The sequence below is a fragment of the Prionailurus bengalensis genome, chromosome B3, assembly GCF_016509475.1.
Source record: "Prionailurus bengalensis isolate Pbe53 chromosome B3, Fcat_Pben_1.1_paternal_pri, whole genome shotgun sequence".
Taxonomy (NCBI): domain Eukaryota; kingdom Metazoa; phylum Chordata; class Mammalia; order Carnivora; family Felidae; genus Prionailurus; species Prionailurus bengalensis.
In genome coordinates this window covers 118,946,157-118,972,773 of record NC_057355.1, presented here as the reverse complement: position 1 = coordinate 118,972,773, position 26,617 = coordinate 118,946,157, and the positions used below count along the sequence as shown (strand labels likewise).

At 43.5% G+C, this 26,617-nt stretch overlaps 1 protein-coding gene across 1 annotated transcript in view; it reads left to right on the top strand.

Annotated features, from left to right (window-relative positions):
- The first annotated feature begins 4,292 nt into the window (after positions 1-4,292).
- ZFYVE1 (zinc finger FYVE-type containing 1) overlaps positions 4,293-26,617 on the top strand; it is a 53,959-nt gene continuing 31,634 nt past the window's right edge. Inside the window, exons 1-2 of the mRNA XM_043556518.1 lie at positions 4,293-4,572; positions 5,935-6,852. Of these exons, the coding sequence (XP_043412453.1) occupies positions 6,370-6,852 (483 nt within the window). The 5' untranslated portion in view covers positions 4,293-4,572; positions 5,935-6,369. The remainder of the gene's footprint in view (positions 4,573-5,934; positions 6,853-26,617) is intronic.

Sequence of the window (26,617 nt, the reverse complement as noted above, 5' to 3'; positions counted from 1 at the left end):
CAGCCACCCCTAAAATGTTATGTTGAATGACTTCGGGAAATGATTCTATTAAGTCCAAGGGCTTGGTTTGTTTACCTTGTAGAATTTACTTTTATGTTACCTTTTACTTTACTTTTTTCCTAATTAAAATTAAATTTTTTTATCTTTTATGGAGCGAGAAAGATATACAGACGGAAGAATGCAAAAGACACAGAGCGCGTAGGTGGCTCAGTGGTTTAAACATCCGACTTCAGCTCAGGTCATGATCTCACAGTTTGTGAGTTTGAGCCCCATGTCGTACTCTCTACTGTGAGTGCAGAACCCACTTGGATCCTCTGTCTCCCTCTCTCTCTCTGCCCCTCTCCACCCCTCTCTCAAAAACAAATAAGCATTAAAAAAAAAAAAAAAAAGAATGCAAAAGATCCATGATCTAAAGCAAGTTTATCAAGTGAAGATTGGTGCAGCCACCACCCAGGTTAAGAGCTGAACGTTGCCAACACCCAGAAGCCCATATGCCCTGATCATATCAGTTCCCTCTCTGAGCTAACCACTAGCTTGATTGTTTCTTTTTTGTAATATGGCTCAGAATATGGCAAAGAGTTCACCCTGCTGAAAACAACAAAAAATGTTGGTAAAATATTGAAGAGTCAACAAGAAGATACGTTAATTATAAAGACTAAAATCTAGGTGAAGGCAGGATCTAGACAGTAAGTAGAGCAATGATGTCACTCTTACCCTGGGGCATGTTCCTTAATTGGCACTTAAGCTTGGCTTTTCTAGGCCTTTGGGACAGAAGACAAAGCCCAGGGTGGGAGTGGGAAGTCTAAAGCTGGGGCCTCAAGGGGCTATAATTTCAGCATAAGGGTAAATTGTACATAAATAGACCCCCACTCAACAGACTGGAAAGAATGTTGTCTTGGAAGGAGGAGATTGAGGGGAGTTAGAGGGGGCACTGGACCCATAAGAGAACCCTCCCAATACACGTTTCCTGGTGGTTTAAAAAAATCCCAAACAATGGAGCCTGGGTAGCTCAGTCGGTTAAGTATCCAACTTTGATTCAAGTCATGATCTCGCAGTTCATGAGTTTGAGCCTTGCGTCAGTTGGGCTCTGTGTTGACAGGTCAGAGCGTGGATCCTGCTTCGGATTTTGTGTCTCCCTCCCTCTCTCTCTGCCTCTCCCCCCTCACTCTCACTCTCTCTCTCTCTCTCTCTCTCTCTCAAAAATAAACAAACTTAAAAAAAAATTTTTAAAAACTCCTAAGCAGTGACTACAACTTAAAGTGGTCCCTCCTAGAGGCGCCTGGGTGGCTCAGTTGGTTAAGCATCCGACTCTTGATCTCAGATCAGGTCACGACCTTACGCTTCATGAGTTTGAACCCCCAGATGGGGTCTTGTGCCCACAGCGCCAAGCCTGCTTGGGATTTGCTGTCTTCCTCTCTCTCTGCCCCTCCCTCCCTCTCTCTTTCTCAAGTAAAAAAATAAACATTAAAAAAAAAAAAGTGGTCCTTCCTGGCAGAAGCAAAAGGAAATCCTCTCTGGAGGAATGAAACTTTATCCTAGGCCTCGAAGAATTCCCACAAATAATTTTCCAAGTAGAATGCGGCTCATAGTAAAAAAATAAGCACACAAAGAATGAGAATGAACAAAAACAACAGAAACAGGTCTGATAATTTCAATTATCTGTTAAATAAAAATAAACTACCTTATTAGTAGTAGTAGTAGTATTGACATATTGCACTTACATAGTAAAAACCTCAAGAGTACAAATTTGTTTTGGGGCACTGGCTGGCTCAGTAGATGGAGCATGTGACTCTTGATCTCCAGGTTGTGGGTTCAAGCCCCACGTTGGTTGTAGAGATTACTTAAAATTCGGGGGGCACCTGGGTGGCTCAGTTGGTTGGGTGTCAGATTTCAGCTCAGGTCATGATCTCATAGTTCAAGAGTTTGAGCCCTGCGTCGGGCTCTGTGCTGACAGCTCCGGAGCCTGGGGCCTGCTTCAGATTCTGTGTCTCCCTCTCTCTGCACCTTCCCCGCTCATGCTCTGTCTCAAAAATAAACATCTAAAAAAAAATAAATAAAAAAAAAATAAATCTTCCCAAAAAAGTACAAACGTGCTTTATTTATTTATTTATTTATTTATTTTTTACTTTTATTTGAGAGAGAGGGGGGGGCAGGAAGGAGTAGAGAGAGAGGAAGACAGAAGATCTGAAGCAGGTTCTGTGCCGATGGCGGAGAGTCTGATGTGGGGCTCAAACTCACAGACCGTGAGATCATGACCTGAGCTGAAGTTGGACGCTTGACAGACTGAGCCACCCGGCCGCCCTCAAATACGTTTAAGTAAAGTCTTCCATTTTGCCTCACCTTAGTTCTACTCCTTGGAGGCAACCATTTTCCACAGGTTTAGGGGTGCTTATTACAACTTTAAAAAATGAACTTTAGGGGCACCTGGGTGGCTCAGTGGGTTAAGCGGCCGACTCTTGATTTTTGGCTGGAGCCCCACATCACAGAGCCTGCTGCGGATCTTCTGTCTCCCTCTCTCTCTGCGCCACCCACCCCCCCCCCAGCCCCCACAATCACACTCGTGCCCTCTCTCTCTCTCTCTCTCTCTCAAAAATAAATAAATAAATAAATAAATAAATAAATAAATAAATAAACTTTAAAATAGGTATCCTTGGATTCAAAAGGGATTAACTACCATTTTGTTCCCAGGATATGTCTTCATTTTATTATTTATTATTATTATATATTTATTTTGGGGAGAGCATAAGTGGGTGAGGGGTAGAGAGAGGGGGACATAGGGTTGGAAGCGGGCTCTGCACGGACAGGGTGACAGCAGTGAACCCGAGGTGGGGCTTGAACCCATGAAGAGTGAGTTCATGACCTGAGTTGAAGTCAGAAGCTCAACCGACTGAGCCACCCAGGTACCCCATCCCCATTTTATAATTAGGAATATAAAACAACATATTAAGCTTAGAAAAAATTACAATATCAGTCTTAGGAACAAAACCCTCTAGGGGATTTTTAAGAGCCTAGCTCAAGACCTATTCTCTTAACTTACTAAAACCCTCCTCTTCCTCTTCCCACTTTGAAACTTTGACGTTTTAAAGTGCTATAGATAGCTTAGTTCTTAATATCCTGGTTTGTGATAAAACATAGGAAAAAAATTCTGTCATGTTGTGCAGTTTTTCCAACTATTGGCTCTCTGCCCAGTCTTGAAAACATAATTTTTATCACTATAACCCTCCTATGTGGCTCACTCATTATAATGCAGATTTGTTTTTACGATTGGTCTAATTATGTCCCTTAAACCTAAGAGTATGTGACTAAGTCAGGAGATGGATTCTTGTCCCAGCTTTGTCAATCATTTGCTGTGTAACTTGGCAAGTCACTTAATCTTAGTTTTCTCTACTGGGTTAACAATTATCAAGGTAGAATCATAGAATGTTAGAATTGGCAGAGCTTTCATTATTGACCCAGTGCAATTCCTTCATTTCATGGAGAGGTTGAGTGACTTACCCATTAGCTTTCTAGAACAAGCAAGCACTCAGTCTTCCCATCTCAGACCGGTGCTCATTTCATCATATCATGCTTTCTTTCAGTGTTGTTCCAAGAAACAAACGGAGATTAAAAAAAAAAAAAAAGGAAACAAACAAATAAACCCCAAAGTGAAAGCACTGAACAAATATATGGCTTTCTATAAAAAAGCCCGATAACAGTGTTAACCATTAGCCTGCACCGTAGTCCACAAGCTTGTCTGAAAATGTACCCCGTCTAGCTTAAGGATGATTTAAAATCCAGAAGCTCTAAAACTATGTAAGAAAACGTCAAAAAAGTGAAAGGTAAGGAAAATAAATAATATTTGGCTTGAAGAATACTCATAAGGGAAAACAAAATTCCAAGAGTACTTATATTCTTTTATCAATTCTTTCTGGTCTTCTCCTAATTTGTGCAAGGTGAAATTAGGGAAGAGGAGACTGCTTGTTTTTACACATTTCTGAAGGAATGGTGTGCAACACCGGTTACTTGAAATCGAATTATTTGCCTCAACTACACAACACATTACATCAGTCATCTAATTTAGCGCCATTCCCTCTCCGGCCACTACCCAAAACAACGCGCTGATACCTTCGAACACCGCAGTCGATGCATAAACTCCAAGTCCCGAAATACTCGACGGCCTGTCTTCACCACCTCCTCACAAGAGCACTCTGTTTGGTATTGGGAGTTGTAGTCATTCAGAGCCTTCCCTTCCGAGACGTGGGGGAGGATTCACGTCCGCGGAACTACACTTCCCAGGAAGCTGTGCGCGCCCTTCTCCACCCTCGCGGGAGTCGGACTCCACCCCCTCCCGTTCGTCCCTCCCTGGGCTGCACTGCTCACGCCTTCCTGTTAGTCCGAGCTGGGAGAAGTTCACTCCGATCAGCTGATCCCAACTGACAACAGGAGAGGAGGAAGCCCGGGAGGCAGCGAAGGAGGAGGGGGGCGGAGATGGAGATGAAGATGGATCCACCGGTGCCCTGAGGAACAGCCCCCGCCCCCGCCGGCGCACCGCGGTCCCCCGACGCCGCCTCGCTGCTGCGGAGCTGCTCCGTGGTGGGGTTCCCGGGCAGCCGCGGCGGGGAGGGAAGGGCACGGCCCTGCGGCGGGCGAACGATAGTCCTGGAGCTCCGGCTGCCCCCGGGGCGGGGGGGGGGGGGGTGCGGGTGCGGCTGGGGTGGGGGTGGGGTGGTATAAACAATAGATTCGGCTCTGGCCTCTGCTAGCGTGGAGGGGAGATTTTGGGGGACCTTCTTTGTTCAGACTCTGCTCCTGCCCCTCGGGTTGTGGTGGTGTTGCCCGGGAGGAAGGAAGGGTGAGGAATCCCCGGCTCGAGAGAGGTGTCGAGGTGGGGGCCCGAGTGGGCAGATTGTTTGCTTGGCCGGCTGGTCCGGCGGTGAGGTGTTCTTTCGAAGGTTGATTTTCTATTTTTCTAAATTTCTCTGACAGATTTTGATTTTCGTTTCCGTTGTGGAGGCTGGTTGGCCATGCCTGAGGTTAGGGTGTAAATAAGGTCTCCTAGTCACTCTCTTCTCCTTCCTTGTTTATCCAAAAATAAGATTGATAGATTGATTACTACAGGGTGGAGTATTTGTGAGGAGGGCTTTACGTTTCGTTGGTGCATTAGAATGGAGGTCAAGGCTAAAGGGGGGTTTAGAATGTAATCGTAGAAGTGACAAAAGCCTCTTCCCTGCCCCAGTTATCCTTTCTTTTTCTTTTTCCTTTTTGAAGTTATTTTTAAGTTAGTTTTTGAGTGACACAGAGAGAAATTATTTGTTTTAACTCACTGCAGGCCTGGCTTTGCAGTGGGCTGTAGAGGAGGAATTCTGTCTCCTGTTGCTCCCTTTTTTTTTTTTTTGCAGTTAGAGAAGGGACAAAAGGAAGTATAATAATTGCGTTTTATTGTTTTTAAATATGACACGGTGACTTTTGTTTCCAGGCTGACAGTCCTTAATAGACATCTGTCTAGAGTTGAAACAACCTAACTAGATCTGCCAAAGACTTTGTGGAGCCAGAGTCTATATTATCATTTCTTTAGCTTTTTACAGGCCTCTTTATCCACCTCACAATTGTGTGCTGCAGGTTGGGGGACTGCAAAGGGTTGTCCCTCCAAGGACTTTTTGCTTAATGATTTTGGTTCTGAATTTAATTAATAACTGGACGAACAGAGAATTTCAGTCTGAGAATTAAAGCGGCAAAGTCTCTGAAATTAGGGATAGTGGCTGTTTTCCAAAGGGGGAGCCTTGCCTGTGATTTTGAGATGAAATTTCGAGGATCAGAAAGAGCCGGTGTAAGCGTTACAAGCAAGAATGAGATTTCTGTCAGGAGTTTTGGCCTCTTATTTAATCACTTTTTTTTTTTTTTTAAGGTGCACTTCTGTTTTTAGATTAGTGAAATCCTTTTCCTTCCTCTATTTAGGTATCCCCTGAAATATTGACTTGAGGTTGGATTATATTGCAAAGCTCCTGACCACTCTGTCACTATACCAAAACCTCGTGGCCGAGGCCCAACTGATGAGCCCACCTCGGTGAACCCATCGGATCTCTTTCAGATAGCCCGAAGAGATCCTTCCAGGCTTGCACTTTACAGACGGATAACACCATCAAACCAAATCAACGTTGCTGCTGATACAGGAATCTTGGAGGCAGAAGATTAAAAATTGGAACGTTTGTGAGCGTGTGAAGAATTCTGATAGGACCCCAGAGGTTTTTTGTTTGTTTGTTTGTTTGTTTTTAAGGCGTGCAGAACGCCGTGAAGGTTCTGTGCAGGCTTCAGACCCAAAGCCTTGGTCTTCACTGCTGGGGAAAGCCCAGTGACGGTGACGTTGTGGGTGATTTCCTTACCGATCCGAGTATGAGTGCCCAGACTTGCCCGGCAGACAAGGGCCTGAATCCGGGGCTGATGTGCCAGGAAAGTTATGCCTGCAGTGGGGCTGACGAGGCGGTCTTTGAGTGTGATGAGTGCTGTAGTCTGCAGTGTCTCCGCTGCGAGGAGGAGCTCCATCGGCAGGAGCGCCTGCGAAACCACGAGCGGATAAGACTCAAACCTGGCCATGTCCCTTACTGCGACCCCTGCAAGGGTCCCAATGGGCATTCACCAGGTGTGAGGCAGAGGGCAGCCGTGAGGTGCCAGACCTGTAAAATCAACTTGTGCCTGGAGTGCCAGAAGAGGACTCATTCTGGGGGTAACAAAAGGAGACACCCCGTTACTGTGTACCATGTCGCTAAGGTCCAGGGGTTACTGGAGGAAGAAGAGCTGGATGAGGAGACCAGGAGGAAGAAGATGACCGAGAAGGTTGTGAGTTTCCTCCTAGTAGATGAAAATGAAGAAATTCAGGTAAGCCTGTGGGTGAAGCCCATGGGATTCATGTGGTCGTGGGGCAGATCTCTTGTTGGAAGGCGCCTCTCAAAAGGGAATTCCGAGAAGAGCTCCCCTTTTTAATCATTAAAGGGGGAGACCCCTGAAAGCTTAAAATTACAGGGTGTCAGATTAGTTTCTTACCGGTTGTGTGACCTTGGGCTGAATTACTTTATCTCTTAGCCTTAGTTTTGTCGTCTGTAAATTGAAGACCGTGCCTGCTTTGGGCTGGTGTGAGGATGTAATGGCACCATGTTTGTTGAGCCTGTTGCATAATAAATGCTCAGAATATGGTAGCTGTTATTGTTATTAGGGCGATTATGGGGAAGACCTTATTTAGATCAGCTTTCTGAATGAGAGCACTTGGCAAGTTGTGAATAAATGTGAATGATGAGGGGCTGTGTGTGCAGGGCAGGAGACATAGCGGGTCCCCTGGGAGTGCGAGGCAGTAAGTCATAGGCTTGCTATCTCAATTTAGAGAGGCGGGTCTTCAAAAAGTGGCCTCTGATAAGGATAGTATTCTGTTCAGATGGCCTCTTCATGTATAGGCTGATCGGGAAAACCCAGTGAGGGCACCTGCCATTACAGAAGGACTGGAGCATATTTGATTTCATTCCAAGTTGGGGGGGGGAGGGTAGTGTGTGATGGGAGCAAGCTGGGCAAATGATGGCGTGTCACAGTGAGGGGTGACTCGGGAAGGGTGGTATAACGTTTATACTTTCCAGTGGAGGCATTGTGATGTCTATACTTTTGAGTGAAGCCTGCTTGAATTCATCCGAGCTTCACCACTCGGTGGCGGTGTAACCATGGACAGTTATTTCAGCTTTGTGCCTCAGTTTCCTCTGTACTTCACAGTAGTAGTTGAGAAGATTCAAAGAGATTAAGGAATGGGAATGGAAGGGCCCTCATCACAGGGCCTGGCACATAGTGCCCAGGAGCAGTTCGTTGTTTCTGTCAACGTCATGGGGTATTTGTGGTACATCGACTCCATACTTTGAGCAGTGATGACTCCTCAAGTCACCAGGTTGGAGGAGACCCTACGTGAGTTGCTGCTTGACGACTTTCCAGTTACCCACTAAACATTTTTCAGCTCTGTCTTTTTGCTCCTTGGTAAGATTATGGAAATGCATTACATCATGATTCCATTGTCAGCTAAATACTTTGCTAACACAGACTTCTTTATTGGCTGAGAGGAGCTAATGGAGTTATGGAAGAGTGACCCAGATCCCATCCTGCCTCCCTTGTTAGCAATAATGTCTTCATTTATGGTTATGCTCTAATTGGGTGACAGTTGGACTAAATATTTTATAAATGGAACACTTGGACTTGGATGATTCTTGTTGGTTTTGCCACCAGTTCAGCCTTTGGAAAGTCATACTTTGGATTGCCGTTGCTTTTTAAGATGAGAGGAAGACTTAGGATGAACCAGTAACCGTCATTATTGTGTTGGCACCAAAAAAGAATATTTTTTGAGGGGAGGAGGGTGTGTATTTTGTTTTTCTTTTTGTGGCTTTGATACATGTTCCTGAGTATAGAATTAGAGAATTAGGAAAATGTAATGAAGAAGACAAATCCAATTACCCAAAGATACTTGTCCATCTTTTTTTTCTTGCAGTGTGTAATAAAGTATGTAATTGTGTTTTTGTAAAGATTTCTCCTGCTTTTCCTTCCTTCTGACCACTTCCCAAGAAGTAACGGTTTCTTAAGCACAAGCAGCGCTGGTTGGGACTAATGGATTAGATGTAGAATTTATTCTTTTTAGGTGGTGATTTGTTCTCTGAGTCACAAGTGGAAAAATACTTTGAGAGAATGTGTGGTTCTGTTTTCTTAGGTGAATGTCCAAAACAATTGGATGATTGTCTAATACAAATCTAGATTATAAATTCAGCCAGAATGTGAACTCCTGGAGGGCAGGACTGTGTCCTATGCCCTGTAGCATGTACAATGGTGGGCACATTGGCAGTGCATAAATACTTGCTGATAGGTTGGTGATGTCACAACTCAACTTCAGTTTCTTAAAAATGGGTATCATGCACATACCTAGTTAAAACCTAAAATAACATAAAAGGGCATGTGATGGCAAGAGTTTTCCCCTCCTGTTCCATCCCCTTAGTCTCTTTTCTTGGAACAACCACCGTGAACAGGGAACTACATGCATGCCCTTTTAGAAGTTTTTAAAATGTACTTATGAACATATATATATATATATATATATATCCTTTTTATTTTTATTAAAAATTTTTTTTAATCTTTATTTTTGAGAGAGAGACAGCGTGTGAGCAGGGGAGGAGCAGAGAGAGAGAGAGGGAGACACAGAATCTGAAGCAGGCTCCAGGCTCTGAGCTGTCAGCACAGAGCCCAACGTGGGGCTCGAACTCATGAACTATGAGATCATGACCTGAGCCGAAGTCGGATGCTCAAATCTGACTGAGCCACCCAGGCGCCCCTGTATCCTTTGTATTTTTAAACAGAAATGGAACCTAATATTCTCAATATTCTCCTAATATTCTGTCCTTGAGCTTTTTTTTTTTAATTAGAGGATACATCTTGTAGATTTATCAGTACATTTTATAAGGTCATTATTTAAAGGCTGCCTACTATGTTGCTGAGTGGATTTTCTATAATTTTAGCCTGTTAGTGGATATTTGAGTAATTACAAACAAAGATGTGTTGAATATCCCTGTGAATCTTTTTAGAAATGGAATCTCTTTGTCAAATGACGTGTGCCTTTTAAATTTAGATAGATATTACCAAATTTCCTAACCTCATTTTTTTTAGCCTCTGAAGTACTTCAGTGCAGTCCTCTGGGTTCTGATCTTGACTCCTAAGAGCTAAAATGTAAAGAGCTCTTACTATCGCTGTTAGGAACCGTTCTTAGCACTTTACACGCATGAGCTCATTTAATCCTGTTTATAACTATGTATTAGTTTCTTATTGCTGCTGTAGCAAATTTCCACACATTTAGTGGCTTAAAACACAAATGTGGGGCGCCTGGGTGGCGCAGTCGGTTAAGCGTCCGACTTCAGCCAGGTCACGATCTCACGGTCCGGGAGTTCGAGCCCCGCGTCAGGCTCTGGGCTGATGGCTCGGAGCCTGGAGCCTGTTTCCGAGTCTGTCTCCCCCTCTCTCTCTGCCCCTCCCCCGTTCATGCTCTGTCTCTCTCTGTCCCAAAAATAAATAAACGTTGAAAAAAAAAATTAAAAAAAAAAAAACAACACAAATGTATTTTCTTATCGTTCGGAGGTCAGAAGTCCTAAAATGGGTCTATAGTTGTGTTTCTTGTGGGACTCTAGGGAGTATTTCCTGGTCTTTCTAGCTTCAGGAAGCTTCCCGTATTCTTTGGCTTATGACCCCATCATCTGGCTTCAAAGACAGCAATGTACCATCTTCCAATCCCTCTCTCTGTCATTCTGCTTCTGTTGTCATATCTTCTTCTGGGTCTGTGGCCCTCTTGCCTTTCTTGTACAAAGACACTTTGATTATGTTGGACCCACTTGGATAATCCAGCGTCGTTTCTTGCTCTCAAGGTTTTTAATTCAGTCACATCTGCAAAGTTCTTTTGCCACATAAATGGACCCATTCGTAGGTTTCAGGGATTAGGATGTGGATATCTTTGAGGAGGGGCTGCAATTTCAGACTACCACACCCTATGAAGGAAGTTGTAGTCAGTTTGGGCTGCTCTATGTGATAAAATACCATATATCATTATATTACATACCATTGGGTAGTGTATAAGCAACAGAAGTTTATTTCTTGCAGTTCTGCAGTCTGGGAAGTCCAAGATCAAGGTGCTGGCAGTAGATTTGGTGTCTGGTGACGACTTGCTTCCTGATTCATAGACAGCCATCTTATCTTCTCCCTGTGTCCTCAGATGGTAGAAGGGAGTTCTAGAATCTCTTTAATAAGGGCACTAATCTTACTCATACGGACTCCACTTCATGACCTAATCACTTCCCAAAGGCCTCACCTCCCGATACCATCACGTTAGGGGTTAGATTTCAACATGAATTTTGGGGGGGGACACAAAACATTTCATCTATAGCATTGGGTTTTATAGGTGAGGACACTGAAGCACAGAGAGATGAAGTAACTTGTCTGGATCGAGTTACAGTAAGTGGCAGAGGATTTGAACACAAGCGTCTGGGGGTGCCTGGGTGGCTCCGTTGGTTAAGTGTCTGACTTCGGCTCAGGTCATGATCTTATGGTTTGTGGGTTTGAGCCCCGCGTCTGGCTCTGTGCTGACAGCTCAGGGCCTAGAGCCTGCTTCGGATTCTGTGTCTCCCTCTCTCTCTCTACCTGCCTGCCCCCCCCCCCCCCGCCCCCACTCTCTCTCTCTCAAAAATAAATAAAATGTTTAAAAAATTAAATAAAAAAACAACACAAAAACACAAGCGTCTGGCTCTAAAATCCTTGGTCTAACTCTGACCCTCTTGTTGTTTCTGACCAAGTCAGTGAAGCTTTCTGATGAAGCTTTATATGGCCAGTAGCATCAGCTCACCGATTCCTCAGGGCTGCCATGAGGAGCAAATAAAGCAAAGCCCGATATAAATGTAAGACAGTGTTATTGAAGAACTGTTTACTCACAGTGGTAAGGATTCTATGAGTTAGGCCCCGTCTTTGTTTTTCATTTTATGTTTCTGGCATTTGTGGGTTTTGGCCATTTTCAGTTTAGTACATAGGAATTATTTTAGAAGCTTGTAGGCTGTAACTTATGTGTGGTTTCCTCAAATTCTATGGCCTGGAGTCCCCTAAGGTTTGTTGCTTGTGCTTTGAGTATTATTCGGTTCCTTTTCGAAACGAAAAAGTTCCTTGTAGGAGTGAGAATTCTAGCATTACCTTGTCATTTGGGTGTGTACTATAGTGGTAAATTTGAGGAGAGACTGACTTTTGGTCTCAAGCAAGACTTCATCTTTGGCTTTTAAACGGGTACATTTAGTCTGTTAGCCAAAAGCATTCATTAATTCCTCGCATTTATTAAGCGCATATTATGTGCCAGGTACTTTCTAGGTTCCAGGGAAGCATGGGTAATAAGATTTGGTCCATGCTCTCATAGACTTACCATTTAAGTGGGGAAAGCAGAGTTCACACATGTAAAACACATAAAAGATGGCTCAGGTGTATTATTAATATTATTATCTTTAAATTATTTTATTTATTGGAGTGCCTGGGTGGCTCAGTCGGGTAACTGTCCAACTCTTGATTTCGGCTCAGGGCATGATCTTACGGTTGATGAGATCGAGCCCCATGTCAGGCTCTGTGCTGACAGTGCAGGGCCTGCTTGGGACTCTCTGTCTCTTCCCGCCACCCCTCCTCTGCTCATGCTATCGCTGCCTCTCTCAAAATAGATAAATAAATTTTAATTATTTTTTAAAGTTTATTTATCTATTTTGAGAGAGGCAGAGGTAGCGTGAGTGGGCGAGGGGCAGAGAGAGAGAAGACAGAGAATCCCAAGCAGGCTCCGTGCTGCCAGAGCAGAGCCTGATGCAGGGCCTGAGCTTATGAAACTGTGAGATCATGGCCTGCTCTGAAACCAAGAGCCCGATGCTTAACCTACTGAGCCACTCAGGCACCCCTCAGATGTAGTATTATTAAGCAAGAGTGATTTGGAAGCTACTTGTGCAGGATGGTCAGGGAAGCTTTTATTGTAGAGGTTACTTTTAAGCACAGATCTGATGGATAATACTACCTGGGGAAATAGCTCTCTGGACAGAGGGCAATGAGAACAGAAAGAAGGTGTATGTCATGTTTGTGGTATAGGAAGAATGTCCCTGTGGCTGGAGGGAGCTGGCAGAGAGTGTAAGGGAACGGGTTCCACACGACGTGGGGCCTTGCAGGCCGTAGGAAAAAGTGTGGTTGTTAACGTGTGTTGGGAAGCACCAGACTGTTTTCTGGTAGAAAGTCTCATGATCTGATAGACATTTTCAAGAAGTGGCTTCAGTGTGAAGGCTAGATTGTAATGAATGTAGTGGGGCGAGAGGAAAAGAAGGGAGACCACTTAGGCCACTGCAGAAGATGAGGTGAGAGGTGGCTTCGATTCGGTGTCACCAAAATCACTGGGGAGATGGAAAGGCACGATGAGAGCTTCTGGGTTGGTGAACACATGGACACTGGGGAGAGTTGTATGTATGGAGGGGGCATGGAAGCTTCTCGTGTTTTCCCCATACCTTTCGCAATGCATCTCTCCATCTGGCTGTAGATTTGTATCTTTTATCATATCCTTTAATAAACTGGTAAGTATTAAAAAAAAGACATTGATGGATTTGGGACTAAGTTTGGATATAAAACAGGAATGCTGTTATAGAGTAGAGAGTGAGGAATGACCACCCTCAGTGGTGACTCCTTGGCATTTGGTTTGTGCAGATCACACCCTGGATTTTATTGATTTGTTAAAACTAAAAGACTTTAAGAACCCAGTTCATACAACAAAGAGTTAAATTAGTGTCATTTGGTTTTATTTAACTCAGTGGTTCTCAACGGGGAGTGATTTTGCTCTCCCTGCAGTCATGTGGTAATGTTGAGAGACATCTTTGGTTGTCATGATTGGGGCATGTGCCACTGGCTAATGGGTAGAGGCCAGGGTGTTGGTAAATATCTTACAATACATAGGGTAGCTGCCCCCACCCCCCCCCCCCCCCCCAAAATAGTGATCTGGTACAAAATGTCAGTTGTGCTGCAATTGAGAAACTGATCTAAAGGATGCAGGTTTGGTCTAATAGGAGATCTGCATTCTGGTGACGTGGAAAACGTATCAGGGACAAAAATTTAACATATACACTAGTTTTTCCTCCCTCTCTTGGTTCTGTTTGCTCCCCAGAAGTAATCTAGCTGAAATCAGTATTTTCTTTTGGCATACTTGCAACCTCTCTCATGAAATGGTTAGATTTTCTTCTGTGTTGTTGTCCTTGATTTTTCTAGGCCTCAGTAGAACTATACTAGGAAAACCAGAGGACTTTCAGGTCCATTATTTAGAGTCCATAATAAGTAAACGATTCACACTGACAAATCAATCCCCAAGCTCTTGAACTTCGAGACAACACCCTTCTCAAACAACTCAAAGGTTAGAAGAATAAAGTTCTAACAATGGGAGTTCTTAGTGGAAGAAGAGAATGGTATTTTCCTATCTGTTGCGTCTTGTGAGGGATTCAGACATCCTGTGTGAATAACCACCCCATTCTCTTCTTTGTCCCTTTTCTACAAACTTCCTGTGACTGTCTTCTTTCCAAGAAAGTAGAGCAACAAACTGATGAGAAATTTCACTTGTTGTCCCTTTGTGCTGACTGACCCCCGAGTGGGACATTAGGAGAGCCAAGGAGCTTTTTGTGCCAAAGACTCTTCAAGTTAGGTCCCCTCATGCTGAGCACACAAGGTGATAAGGAAGCCCGGTGACCCAGGAGCGGTCAGTGAGAAGCTAAGAAAGTGTTCGCTGGGGCAGGTTTCCTTGACTCAGAGATACGCAGTCTGGACCCACTCTGAAGTGGAAGGCCACAGTGAGCCCTCTTCATTCCTTCTTCAGCACAGTGGTAGACTTCCTCTCTTCGGAGACCGTTCCTTTAAGAAGACCCATCACGTTGTTTGGCTGCTTCACTTGTTTACAATCCCAGAATAGTGTGGCTCAAAATACTGGGACTTGGCTTTTTTTTTTTTTTTTTTTTTTTTTTAATTGGCTAAAAGAGACATTATTCTTGTGAGATTCTGGAATGGAAAATAGCAGAGGATGTTTTCATACTGTAATGGGAATCCTTGACCATAAGCTGGCTGTGCTGGTCTGCCCCACTTTTGTGCTCCTTCTTGGACTTCATCTGCTAGAGACCCTTGTGGCCCTGTCCTCTGTTTCCCGGTTTATAGGGTACCTTGCTGGGGCTTGGTCAGCTTTCAGATAGGCTGGCAGAAACACCTGAGGACTTAATTCTGGCCACCAGTTCATGAGCCAGGGGAATCGATCTAATTTGTGGAACTTCCCCATTTTTGCTCTGCAGATGGCCAAACCATTACAAAGTAAGGACTAATTTTGATGCTGTGGCTGGTTGGCCCTTCGGCAAGTTCTGGTCGGTACTTGAATATATGTGCTACAATATTAATCCTTGGGTGCCATATGAGAAAATAACAGATCTGCTTAGGAGCTGTCACAATCATAAGCAGTAATTGAGTAGCACGGGCTCCCTCCCCCATCACTGCTCTTTACTCTCAGAAACCCAAGTGAAAAAAGCCCCTTTTGCTTGGTAAAAGCCCCTTTGCTTAGTAGTAGAGGGAAAGCATTGTGTAGAATTACTGGGAAATGCAGGGTTGAGGATGACTCAGACAAACAGAAGGAGGAAAGGGCCCCTATGATGTGCTTTCTGTTTCTGCTTGGCATCTTTTGAGCTTTCTCAGTCTTGGACTCATTCAGTTATAACGGGGTCCCAGCATTTAACTTGGGAGGCTATTTTGTTTAGTATAGGGCTTTTTAAAATTTGACCCACAGAAGCCATCAAAACCACTATGAATCAGCTTTTCAGGGAACCTGTCTTTAACTATTTCAAGTTAGCTCCAGTTTGTGTGAATCTGTTTCTTCTGGTCTGTTATTTCCTTGAAGTGATTGATTTTTCTGGAATTAGGCAAACGTTTGATTTTTTGAGCCAAGGTCAATATAACAGGCAGATTTCATATTAAGTTGACCTTATATGTTTTTCCTGTGGTTGTATCTCCTGGCGGTAGTATCCCTGAGTTTATCCTGGAGATTGTGTAGCAGGGAAGTGCTTCAGACAGCTGGTTGAACTTTCCTGGGGAGGGGGATGGTCGTGCCTGCTTTGAGACTGTTTCTGAGGTTAGAATTGCTAAATGTATTGATGAAGAAGGGAAAGAAAACAAGGATATAGAAAGTTCCAGGCAAGAAGGATTGGGAGGGCCTATGGGAAGGGATACAGAAGAGCTTTTGGAGGCAGGAGAGCATGGATGTTTCCTGGGACGCTGTTTTGTTCATTTTCCCATTTTTCCAGTGGCTTCTGGCCAGCAGTTAAGAGGGTTTCTTTGACTGGTTTTTGTGGTCAGCTTGGTGGTGGCTGGAATTCTTGGGTTAGAGAAGTAGGTGTGCAAAAGCACCTGACCTCTGGCTTGACTTCACTGGAGGATGATTCTACTTTCTGGTAGCTTTTGAAAAATTTTTTTTTCCCCCTTCTTGATTTCCTTCTATTTGAGACTGAATTATTACTGTGTTTCCCAGAGAATTTGACTCTAAATATTAGAATGCTTGAAAAAAACTGACAGAGCCTGGTTCCTACATATAGACACAGACATCCTAAGTTCAAGTTAAGAGACAACATAATCTTGAGCATTTCAGCATAGAGTATTCTAGAAATTCCTCTGCTTTCTAGCTCAGTTCTTTCTGCCTGGTGAATGTCAGTCCAAATGGCTAAACTGTTTTCTGTAATCTCTCATAGCCTTTTCTTTAAAAGAGCTAAATTCACTTTATCTGTATCACTCAGCAACAGTCATAAACATTTATTGAGTGTCAATTATGTGCCTTATTTGTTTAAGTAATCTCTATGAAAAATGTTTTGAAATGAAAATTGAGAGGTTAAGTGAGACTGGGCGGGTGTGGGGGGTTGCAGATGACAGAGATCTTCATTCCCAGGAAAGCTTTTATTTCTCTTTTGTACTTGTCTGTGAGCAGAGGCTGTTTGAGGATCCCATAATTCTTTTTGCACCCTCTCTTGTCATGCCTGGTGACCATGCAATCATAGGTCACAGGGTGCACTATTGTTTTTCCCCCACGTCTCTCTCAGTCAACTCTGTTATTTAGATCTGGACTATGACTGTTGGACAGATGGACAGGCAGACAGCCTGCTTGCCGGTTTTTCTTTTTGTCTCTTCTCTGTCTTCTCTTTCCTTCCCTGTTTCCTCCTTCTCTCTTTTTCTCCCTTTCCACCCTCCCCTCATTAGTTCCTCCTCTCTTCCCTTCCCTCATCTTTCTCTCCCTCTCTCCTCTCCTTCCTCCTCCCTAACTCCCCCAACCTGCCTTCATGAATTAAGAAGTTAAATCTGCTATTGCCAGGGGAGAAAAGTTTCTTTCTAGAACTAAATAGAAATGATTTTAGGCTTATGTACTGTTTTGGATTGTTCGTGACATTTCTCTTCCTTTTGTTACCACAGAAAATTGTGTTCATTACATTGTTTTTAAAAGGATTGACCTAAAGAGGTTTTGCTTCACAGTGCAACTTCTTTAAACACCGTATTTCAAAGAGCAACTCCTGCCCTGGCCTTGTACTGTTAGTGTCTCCTGATTTCTTTTCATACCACTTTCCACCATTTGACATAATGTATACTTTAAAAAATCAGCTCTAGGGGCACCTGGGTGGCTCATTCGATTAAGTGTCTCTGACTTCGGCTCAGGTCATGATCTCACGGTTTGTGGGTTTGAGCCTCGCGTCGGGCTTTGTGCTGACAGCTCGGAGCCTGGAGCCTGCTTCCGATTCTGTGTCTCCGTCTCTCTCTGCCTCTCCCCTGCTCAAGCTCTGTCTCTCTCTGTCTCTCAAAAACAAATACATGTAAAAAAAAAAATTTTTTTTTAATAAATAAACTTCAAAAAAAATCAGCCCTATTGTGATATAGTTTACGTATGATGTAATATACACATTTTAAGTGTACGTTTTTATGAGTTTTGACAAATGCACGTGCACGTGTATAACCACCACCACCACCACCACCACTGCCACCACCACCGAGATACAGAACATTTCCATCTGCCACGATGGTTCTCCAGCAGTCACTGATCTGTTCTCTATCACTTTAGATTTGGTTTTTCTAGAGTTTCTTATGAATAGAATCATGCAGTGCTGTTTTGTGCTGGCTCATTCACTCACCGTAATGTTGTGGAGGGAGGGTCATTCATCTTGCCTGTCTCAGTTCTTTTCTTTTTATTGCTGAGTAGTGTTCCATTGCATGGATTCACCACAGTTCGTTAATCCAATGACTTGTTTTTTGGTGTGTGTGCTGTATATTTTAATTGTTTGAATATGGTCCTCTCCCCATTAGAGTGTAAGCTCCATGAGGGCATTTATTTATTTTTATTGAGATGTAATTCACATCACACAAAATTAACCATGGAGAAGTGAACAGTTAAGTTTTGTGCATCCCCTACTCTGTCTAGTTTTTTTTTTTTTTAATGTTTATTTATTTATTTTTGAGAGAGAGAGAGAGAGAGAGAGAGAGAGAGAGAGAAAGAGTGCGAGTGGGGAAGGTGCAGAGAGAGAGAGAGGGAGACACAGAATCCGAAGAAGGCTCTAGGCTTTGAGCTGTCAGCACAGAGCCCGATGCCAGGCCTGAACCCACAAACTGAGAGATCGTGATCTGAGCTGAAGTCAGATGCTCAACTGATTGAGCTACCCAGGAGCCCCTACTCTGTCTAGTTCTAAAAAATTTTCGTCATCCCAAATGAAAACCCTTTACCTGTTGAACAGTCCATAGCAGAGGGTAGTGATTTTTTTTTTAATTTTAAATTTTAATTTAATTTTTTTAAATTTTCCAATTATAAAAACAACAGATTCTGCATGTTAAAATACTGAATACAGAACTACAGAAAAGTATAGAATTTTATCTTAATTTTGCAATAAAAGAAGTCCACTAGTATCTCAATTCTTTTCAATGTTGGATTTACTTGTTTAAACAACAATTTTATTGGGATATGATTCACATACTGTACAATTCACCCATTTAAAGTATATAGTTCAGGGGCACCTGAGTGGCTCAGTCGGTTAAGCGTCCAACTTTGGCTCAGGTCATGATCTCATGGTTCGTGGGTTCGAGCCCCACGTCGGGCTCTGTGCTGACAGCTCAGAGCCTGGAGCCTGCTTCGGATTCTGTGTTTCCCTTTCTCTCTGCCCCTCCCCTACTCACACTCTGTCTTTCTCTCTCTCAAAAAAATAAACATTAAAAAAAAAAATTTAAAGTATACAGTTCAGGGGCACCTGGGTGGCTCAGTTGGTTAAGCATCTGACTTCATCAGGTCAGAATATCACGGTCTGTGGGTTCGAGCCCTGCATCTGGCTGTGTGCTAACAGTGTGGAGCCTGCTTGGGATTCTCTCTCTCTCTGCCCCTCCCCAGCCTGTGTGTACATTCCCTTTCTCTCAAAATTAAAAAAAAAAAAAGAAAGTATACAGTTCCTTGGCTTTTAGTACATTCATGTATATGTATAATCAGCACCACAGTCACTTTTGTAACATTAAAAGACAAAACAAAACCATTTTCATTGGGCAGTGATTTTTGCCTCTTCTGTTCATCAGCATCTAAACCAATGTTTGGCATATCGTAGGTACTCAATATCTGTTGAATGAATGAAATGCATTAATGAGAATAAATCAATTTAATCATTAATTCAGTGAACATTTAATGAGTGCCTACTGTGTGCTGACCACTGAGGATAATTGCAAGCAGCACTCAGATACTGAGCTTGCCCTTGGGGAGAGGACATTCCAGTGGTAACAGAAGACAAATACGTGGAAATAAGATGGATGAAGTCTGAGTGGTATAGAGAGGATGTTATGGAAATTCAGAGGAGGGGAATACTGCTGGGGGGGTTACTTTGTTGACTTTAAGTAGTTATATGCCATGTTGTTACTTCACCAGGGCTCCACTGTCACATTCGATATGGCATAGAAAGCAGCCCCTTTCGTGGGGCGCCTGGGTGGCTCAGTTGGTTGAACATCCGACTTCAGCTCAGATCATGGATTTGCTGTCTGTGAGTTCAAGCCCTGCGTCAGGCTCTGTGCTGACAGCTTGGATCCTGGAGCCTGATTCAGATTCTGTGTTTCCCTCTCTCTCTCCCCTTCCCCCACTCATGTTCTGTCTCTCTCTCTCTTTGTCAAAAATAAATCAACAGTAAAAAAATTAAAAAAAAAAAGAGCAGGCCCTTTCGGTCTCCACCTCAGACACCAAAGATCGCCTTGAATGCCAGTGTCATCTATTAAGATTTTTGACATAAGGGATGAGAAGAACATTTTTAGGGAGTCTATGGTATAGTAATAATTCTTGGAATCATGGCATGTCGTTCTTTTGAAAACGTTATGCCCTCTTCTGCATAATGTATGTATTCAACCTCAGAACAGCTTTTTTTTTTTTTTTTAATTGAAAAGATACATCCTTTTGAGGGAGGGAACAGTAAATATTGAGTAAGCATCTTCTTCCAGTATCTCTAATTTTTTAATGAGCTGTGTATTGGAAACCTTCCCATGGAAGGGTTTTTACTTGGGATAATGGAATGAAATTCTGTGGTGGTGGTAATGACTGTGGCCTAGAAGCAAACCAGTATAAATACAGCAATATGGCAGCCAACCCTTTTCTGGCATTTACTGCATGATTCCAATGTCCAAAGTGCTTGATGTGCAATTATCTCATTTAATCCTCACAGCAATTTTTGAAGTAGATTGTGTTGTTAACCCCATTTTACAGGTGAGAAAACCGAGGCCCAGGGAAGTTAAATTCTTTAAGGTTATTCTAAAATCAGCAAGTGGATGGGGCGCCTGGGTGGCTCGGTCGGTTAAGCGTCCGACTTCAACTCAGGTCACAATCTCGTGGTCTGCAGCCCCGTGTCGGGCTCTGGGCTGATGGCTCAGAGCCTGGAGCCTGCTTCCGATTCTGTGTCTCCCTCTCTCTCTGCCCCTCCCCTGTTCATGCTCTGTCTCTCTGTGTCTCAAAAATAAATAAAAAACGTTAAAAGAAAAAAAAATCAGCAAGCGGAGGGGCTCCTGGGTGGCTTAGCCGGTTAAGCCTCCGACATCGGCTCAGGTCATGATTTCTGGGTTTGAGAGTTTGAGCCCCGCGTCGGGCTCTGTGCTGACTGCTCGGAGCCTGCTTCAGATTCTCTGTCTCCCTCTCTCTGTTTCTTCCCCTTCCCCGCTTGCTCACTCTCTCTTTCTCTCAAAAATAAATAAATCATTAAAAAAATTAAAAAAAAAATTTCAGTTAGAAAGAAAAAATCAGCAAGTGGTGTATAAGTAGGTTGGTTGAATCCTTAACGGTAAAACTATTCCCGGAGAGAATGTAGCATTTAGATATTCACTCATTTATCAAATATATGTTGATTCCCTATTATGTATCAGACCCTGGGCTAGGGCTACAGTGGTGAACAACACAGATCAGACCCTGGCCAGCATGGTACCTTATAGTTGGGAAGTTCAGAACCAGGAAGAATGGAAAAATGTTAAAAGAGATGATGGGTGGGGAATGGAGGAGGCTTTGAGCAAGAGAAGAGTTGAGTGAGTGAAATTGCCCATGATCTAATCCAAGTAGAGGTGGACCTAGCTCTCTTGTCTTCTTTCTGGCCTGGCGCTTTTATTGCTAAGTCCCAGAGCCTTTGTCGGAGCTTATGTCTGTTTCATAGCTGGCCAAATACGGGTATGCCGTGCCACTTAAGAGGGGGGCTGTGTATGCCATCTGGAAGTTCCTTGAAAGATCCTCTTAGGGTGATGTGGGTCTTGAGGATGACTCGGTATTTCCTGTCTGTCCTCAGAATTCAGCTTTGTTTTGGAAAGCTTTTTGTTCAGATATAGAAGGATAGCTGAACAGAGTGAGTTGGGTGGAGGTCAAAGAAACCAACTGATCATGGAGCTAAAAATGACCCTCTTTAAAGAATTCACTTTGTGGATCATTTCTGCATACAAACATTCTCTTTCTTGCTGGAGTAGGAGGGGAGCTGCAGGCAGAGTCCGGGAGGCTGTGGGTCAGAAGTACTTCTGGTAGTTCTAAGACAAGGGGGGAGAATTCCTGACCTCTCAAGTAATGGAATGCTTTGGGGACACTGGAGTGGAAGAAAGTGATCTTTGCCCTTACCAAATGTGCTCAGTGTGTTTGTGAGGCCAATCTCATGACTTCAGTGGTCTTAAGAAAACGTTTGATTGAGAAACAATTGAGTTTTTTATGAAACCCTATGGACACATACATGGATAAACACAAAGTTACACACTCCTTTCAGAATACAATGAAAGGAAACTTTCTAGACTTGCAAGGTTGGAGAGACAGGTTTACTAGAATTTTCTGGCATAGGAGTTTATTACTGGAATGGAACATCCTTGTCATTTGGGTTGTAAAAATAGATCAGCTGCTGGTCTGTTTGACATTGTTTAGGTAAAATCTTATGTGAAAATTAGATCATTGACTTAAATCACGACCTGGAGGCTCTTTTCAACATGATGAAAGTGTCTCTGGATTTTTCTAGGAAGAGTTCCCTCGCTTTCCACTTCTCCTTTACCTCCCCAGGAGAAGGAAGATGTTACCCAAGTTGTATACCTGTGCTGTATATCTAACGTCATCAGGTTAGTGCCAGGCACTAGATGAAGCTTGATAATGTATGTTGCTCTCGTTTGTTGAAAAAAGTTCTAGTTTCCTTTTGGGATAGCGGTCTCAGTTCTGGTAAGAGTGACAATCTGGTTTGGTTTCTTTGGGTTCTGTCTCTTCCTCTGAACCCAGCTAAAAATGGGATGAAAAGTAAGATAAATCAGAGACCAACACGTAGAAGTAATTAGTAGGAAGTTCCCTTTGGCAGGAACTATGGACCGAGGCTAGTTTTAGAATCTCAGTGGGGAGGCATAAAATCATCTTTGTTGGTTCAGGGGTGGGATCTGTTGTAAGCATTGGGTTGTGAAGGGTTGGTAGGCACAACCAGCCTTCTCTTAGCTCTTTCTGTGACTCTGGGGAGGGAGCTGGGTTTTGCTCTCAGCCACAGGGGACACCTTTATAAAAATTTAAAGGACTGTATGATTTTAGTTGGCACAGATTTTTTTTTTTTTTTTTTTTTCCTTTTTTTCTCTTAAGGCCAGAACTGAAAGGACCTCAGTGCTTAGCTACTTTCCTCTAGAGTTTTTTTCTGATGCCTTTGGGATTTCACTTCTGTGCTCTGTTGAACTTTCCTCCTTCCAGGCTCTTTCAGTTGCTTCTCTATCTCTTGCTTTTCCCTTTGCAGGGGACAAAGCTGTTTTCCCTCAGAACAAAGCTTATGTGGTTATTCTTCCTAGAATGATTCTCTAGGGGCTAAGCAGAAATTTCTTGACGGAGATTGTCATCATTCTCACTGCCTGCTTGGGACAGAGGGTGACTGCTGGACACTTTTCACTATCATAAACTGCTCTAAATTCTAAACTGGAACAGTGGAGATCACTGAGTTATTGTTATGTTTCATTTTAGAAACTGTTTGGAACCCTATACAGAGCGAAAAGCTTTGTGAGTGAGAGAGAGGTATACTCTTTGGTTTCTTAAGAACTGATGATGTTAGATAATCACTTTACTAAAAGTAAATACTAAGAGCCAGTATTACTAATATGTTGTTTTGATGAGAGGGAGAGGAAAGGAGTCAGGGAGCTTCCTTCCTTCCTTCCTTCAAGATTTTATTTATTAAAAATTTTTTTTAATGTTTATTATTTATTTTTGAAAGAGAGACAGAGCACAAGTGGGGGAGGAGCAGAGAGAGAGGGAGACACAGAATCCAAAGCAGGCTCCAGGCTCTGAGCTGTCAGCACAGAGCCTGACGCGGGGCTCGAACCCACAAACCAGGAGATCATGACTGGAGCCGAAGTCAGAAGCTTAACCGACTGAGTCACCCAGGCCCCCCTGTTTATTTATTTTTAAAGTAATCTCTACACCAGTGTGAGGCTTGAACCTACAACCATGAGATTGAGAGTCTCATTCTCTACTACTGACTGAGCCAGGCAGGGGCCCGGAGATGTTTCATTTTTACGTAGACTCCGTTTAGATCTCACCACATTGCTGATTTAGTCTCTGAATGAACAACTGGGCAACAAGCTAGTGCAAGCCTAGTTGCCACTGCTGTGTCCCTGGATGTTTTCACAATGAACTGGTCTTGAAATAATCATGGGTAATATGTATCGAGTGCTTACCGTGTGCCAGGCAATGTGCTGCGCCCTTTACCTGCTTTATCTCCCTTAGCCCTCTCAGTATCCCTGGTGGGTATGGAGTGTTAGTATCTCCTTTCCCTGAGGCCTTGGTAGCGAAGTAGCTTTTCCAAGGCCACTCAGCCGCAAAGCCAGGAGTGGAATTTGGGAGTTTCTGTCCAAGAGCTCCGGGGAAGAGCAGAAGGCAGAAGTTGGGGAGGGGAAGCTTTGGTGCAGTGCTCTTGCTGTTGTGTAAGGGCCGAGGAGCATTGCAGACATGTGGAGCTGGGCGGGGTGGCCGGCTCTGGCATGGCTCGCTGGGAGGCAGGCCGCTTCTTTCACTCCAGGAGTGGAGCAGAGTGGGGTCATTGATTGCAAACTGGCAGAACGAGTAGAGCAAGCGCCTTGTTCCCTTCTGGCCCCTTCCTTCCGTCATGAAAGGGAATCTTCTTATCTTTTCTTTACCGTTTCCCCCCCTGACTGAAAATCAGTCTTGCTGCTGTCTAGGCTGTTCTCTCCTTTCTAGCTCAGGGGGAAACCGGCCACAGATTAGGATGATTTGAGTAGTAGAACAGGGAGCGAAATAACATGGACGGCAGAAGAAGGAAAAATGAACTATGGTTTCAGTTTACGAGCCATTTTCTCACTTTACCTATTTATTTGACTAGCAACCACTACCCAGTCTGGGAGGGCAAAGATGACTATGTCCTCCCTTTACATGTGGAAAAAAACAACAACCCCACAATCAGTCCATGTTAAATGATTATCCAAGGCTTGTCAGTAGAGAAACCAGCCTAGGGCTTTGAGCTCCTGGAATTCTTTGCATTGAACTCAGATGCATAGGCCTAACACAGGAACGTGTGTGTTTAACATTCCCTAAGACACTGGGTGTCAAAATCATACCCCCTCGTGCTGACAGGGAGTGCTTTATTTTCATCCCAAATGTGTTGTTTGTTTATATATATTATGTATATCACTTGGTGGATACTAACATAAATCCTGAGGCACTTAATTGTGTACTTAAAGGCTCCCACGTGCCCCCTTTTCAGGTGCCCACCCTATGTATCGCAGAGAACCATTGTTCTGTGGGCTAACAGAGTCACAACAGAGTAGACTTTCCGGGGAGGAAATCCCTAGGCCTAGTCTTCTTCCCCAGGACTGTTTGGAAGGTGCTGGCTCTCGAGCCAACCGCTCCGACCTTACCTGACTCTTTGCCAGTAGAGCTTTATGGAGCTTTTGTTGTCTCTTTCTCTTGTGGCTGACCTAGCAATTTGGAACCAGTGAGTGACCCCAGTCCCAAACGGGCTGTTCCATGTAACTTTTTGTTCCTCCCAGTTGTCTGGGAGGTCAGTGAGCCCATCACCAGGTGTATCGAATGTTGCTGTGTGTTAAGCCCTATGGAGGATATAGGGTGGAGAAAAGTGATTAAGGTACCTAGCAACATACATGACATTCATTCATTCATTTATTCATTCAGTAGCTAGATATTGAGCCTCTCCTATGTTCCAGGTTGTATCCCAAACACTAGGGATGAAAACATAGGATAGATATGGTTCTGCCCTCATGGATCTAGTTAAGGGCACTGTCATTGTAGTAGGCATTCAGTAAATTATTAGCATTGCCATTAACGTTAAGGCTATTAATAACGTAACAATAGTGATGTTATTAATAGGATCATGAGTAGTTTACTGTCTTGATGAGGTTATGGGAAATGAGGGCTCATATTATCACACCCATGGCCTGAATATATTTCTCTAATTGCTCTTTGTCAAACCAGCAGACTCTTAAGAATCAGGAAGGTGTGTTTTCTCTTATGGCTAAAGGATACTGGGTGTAAAGGTTTATCACTCCTTGCTGGAGCAGAACATGGCTTATTTAGATTAGGAACTTTGGCACTGGGAGTCTGTATTCTGAGAGTAGGAATCCCATCTTTCTGGGGGTCCAGTCTGGGATCTCACTGGCACTGGGTCTCTTCTCTCCTGCCCTGACTTTTTTTTTTTTTTTTTTTTAACATTTATTTATTTTTGAGAGACAGAGACAGAGCATTGAGCAGGAGAGAGAGAGGGAGACACAGAATCTGAAGCAGGCTCCAGGCTCTGAGCTGTCAGCCCAGAACCTGACATGGGGCTTGAACCCACGAACTGTGAGATCATGACCTGAGCTGAAGTCGGACAGTTAACCGACTGAGCCACCCAGGTGCCTCTCTCCTGTCCTGACTTCTTAAAGAATGACAATGTTCTTTAAACTGTGAACAGAGGAATTATGGGATGGGTGAATTTTAACCAATACTTAAAAAAAAAAAACAAAACAGCTTTACTGAGATGTAGTTCATATGACCGTATATTTGACCCTTTTATTTATTTATTCAAAAAAATTTTTTTTAACATTTATTTGTTTCTGAGAGACAGAGCACAAGTGGGGGAGGGGCAGAGAGAGAGGGAGACACAGAATCCGAGGCAGGCTCCAGGCTCTGAGCTGTCAGCATGGAACCTGACGCGGGGCTTGAGCCCACGAACTGTGAGATCATGACCTGAGCCGAAGTCAACACTTTAACTGACTGAGCCACCCAGGCGCCCCTATTTTACCCTTTTAAAGTATATAGTTCAGTGTTTTAGTGCATTTATAAAGTTGTGCAATCCTTAACACTAATTCCAGAACATTTTTATCACTCAAATAGAAACCCTATACCCATTAGCAGTCATTCCCTAGTCCTTCCTTACCCCAGCCATTGGCAACCAGTAATATACTTTCTGTTATTATGAATCTGCCCATCATGGATATTTCATATGAACGGAATCATAGAATATGTAGTATTTTTGTGTCTGGCTTCTTTCACTTAGCAGGATGTTTTCAAGGTTCGGCCATGTTGTAGCGTGCGTCAGTACTT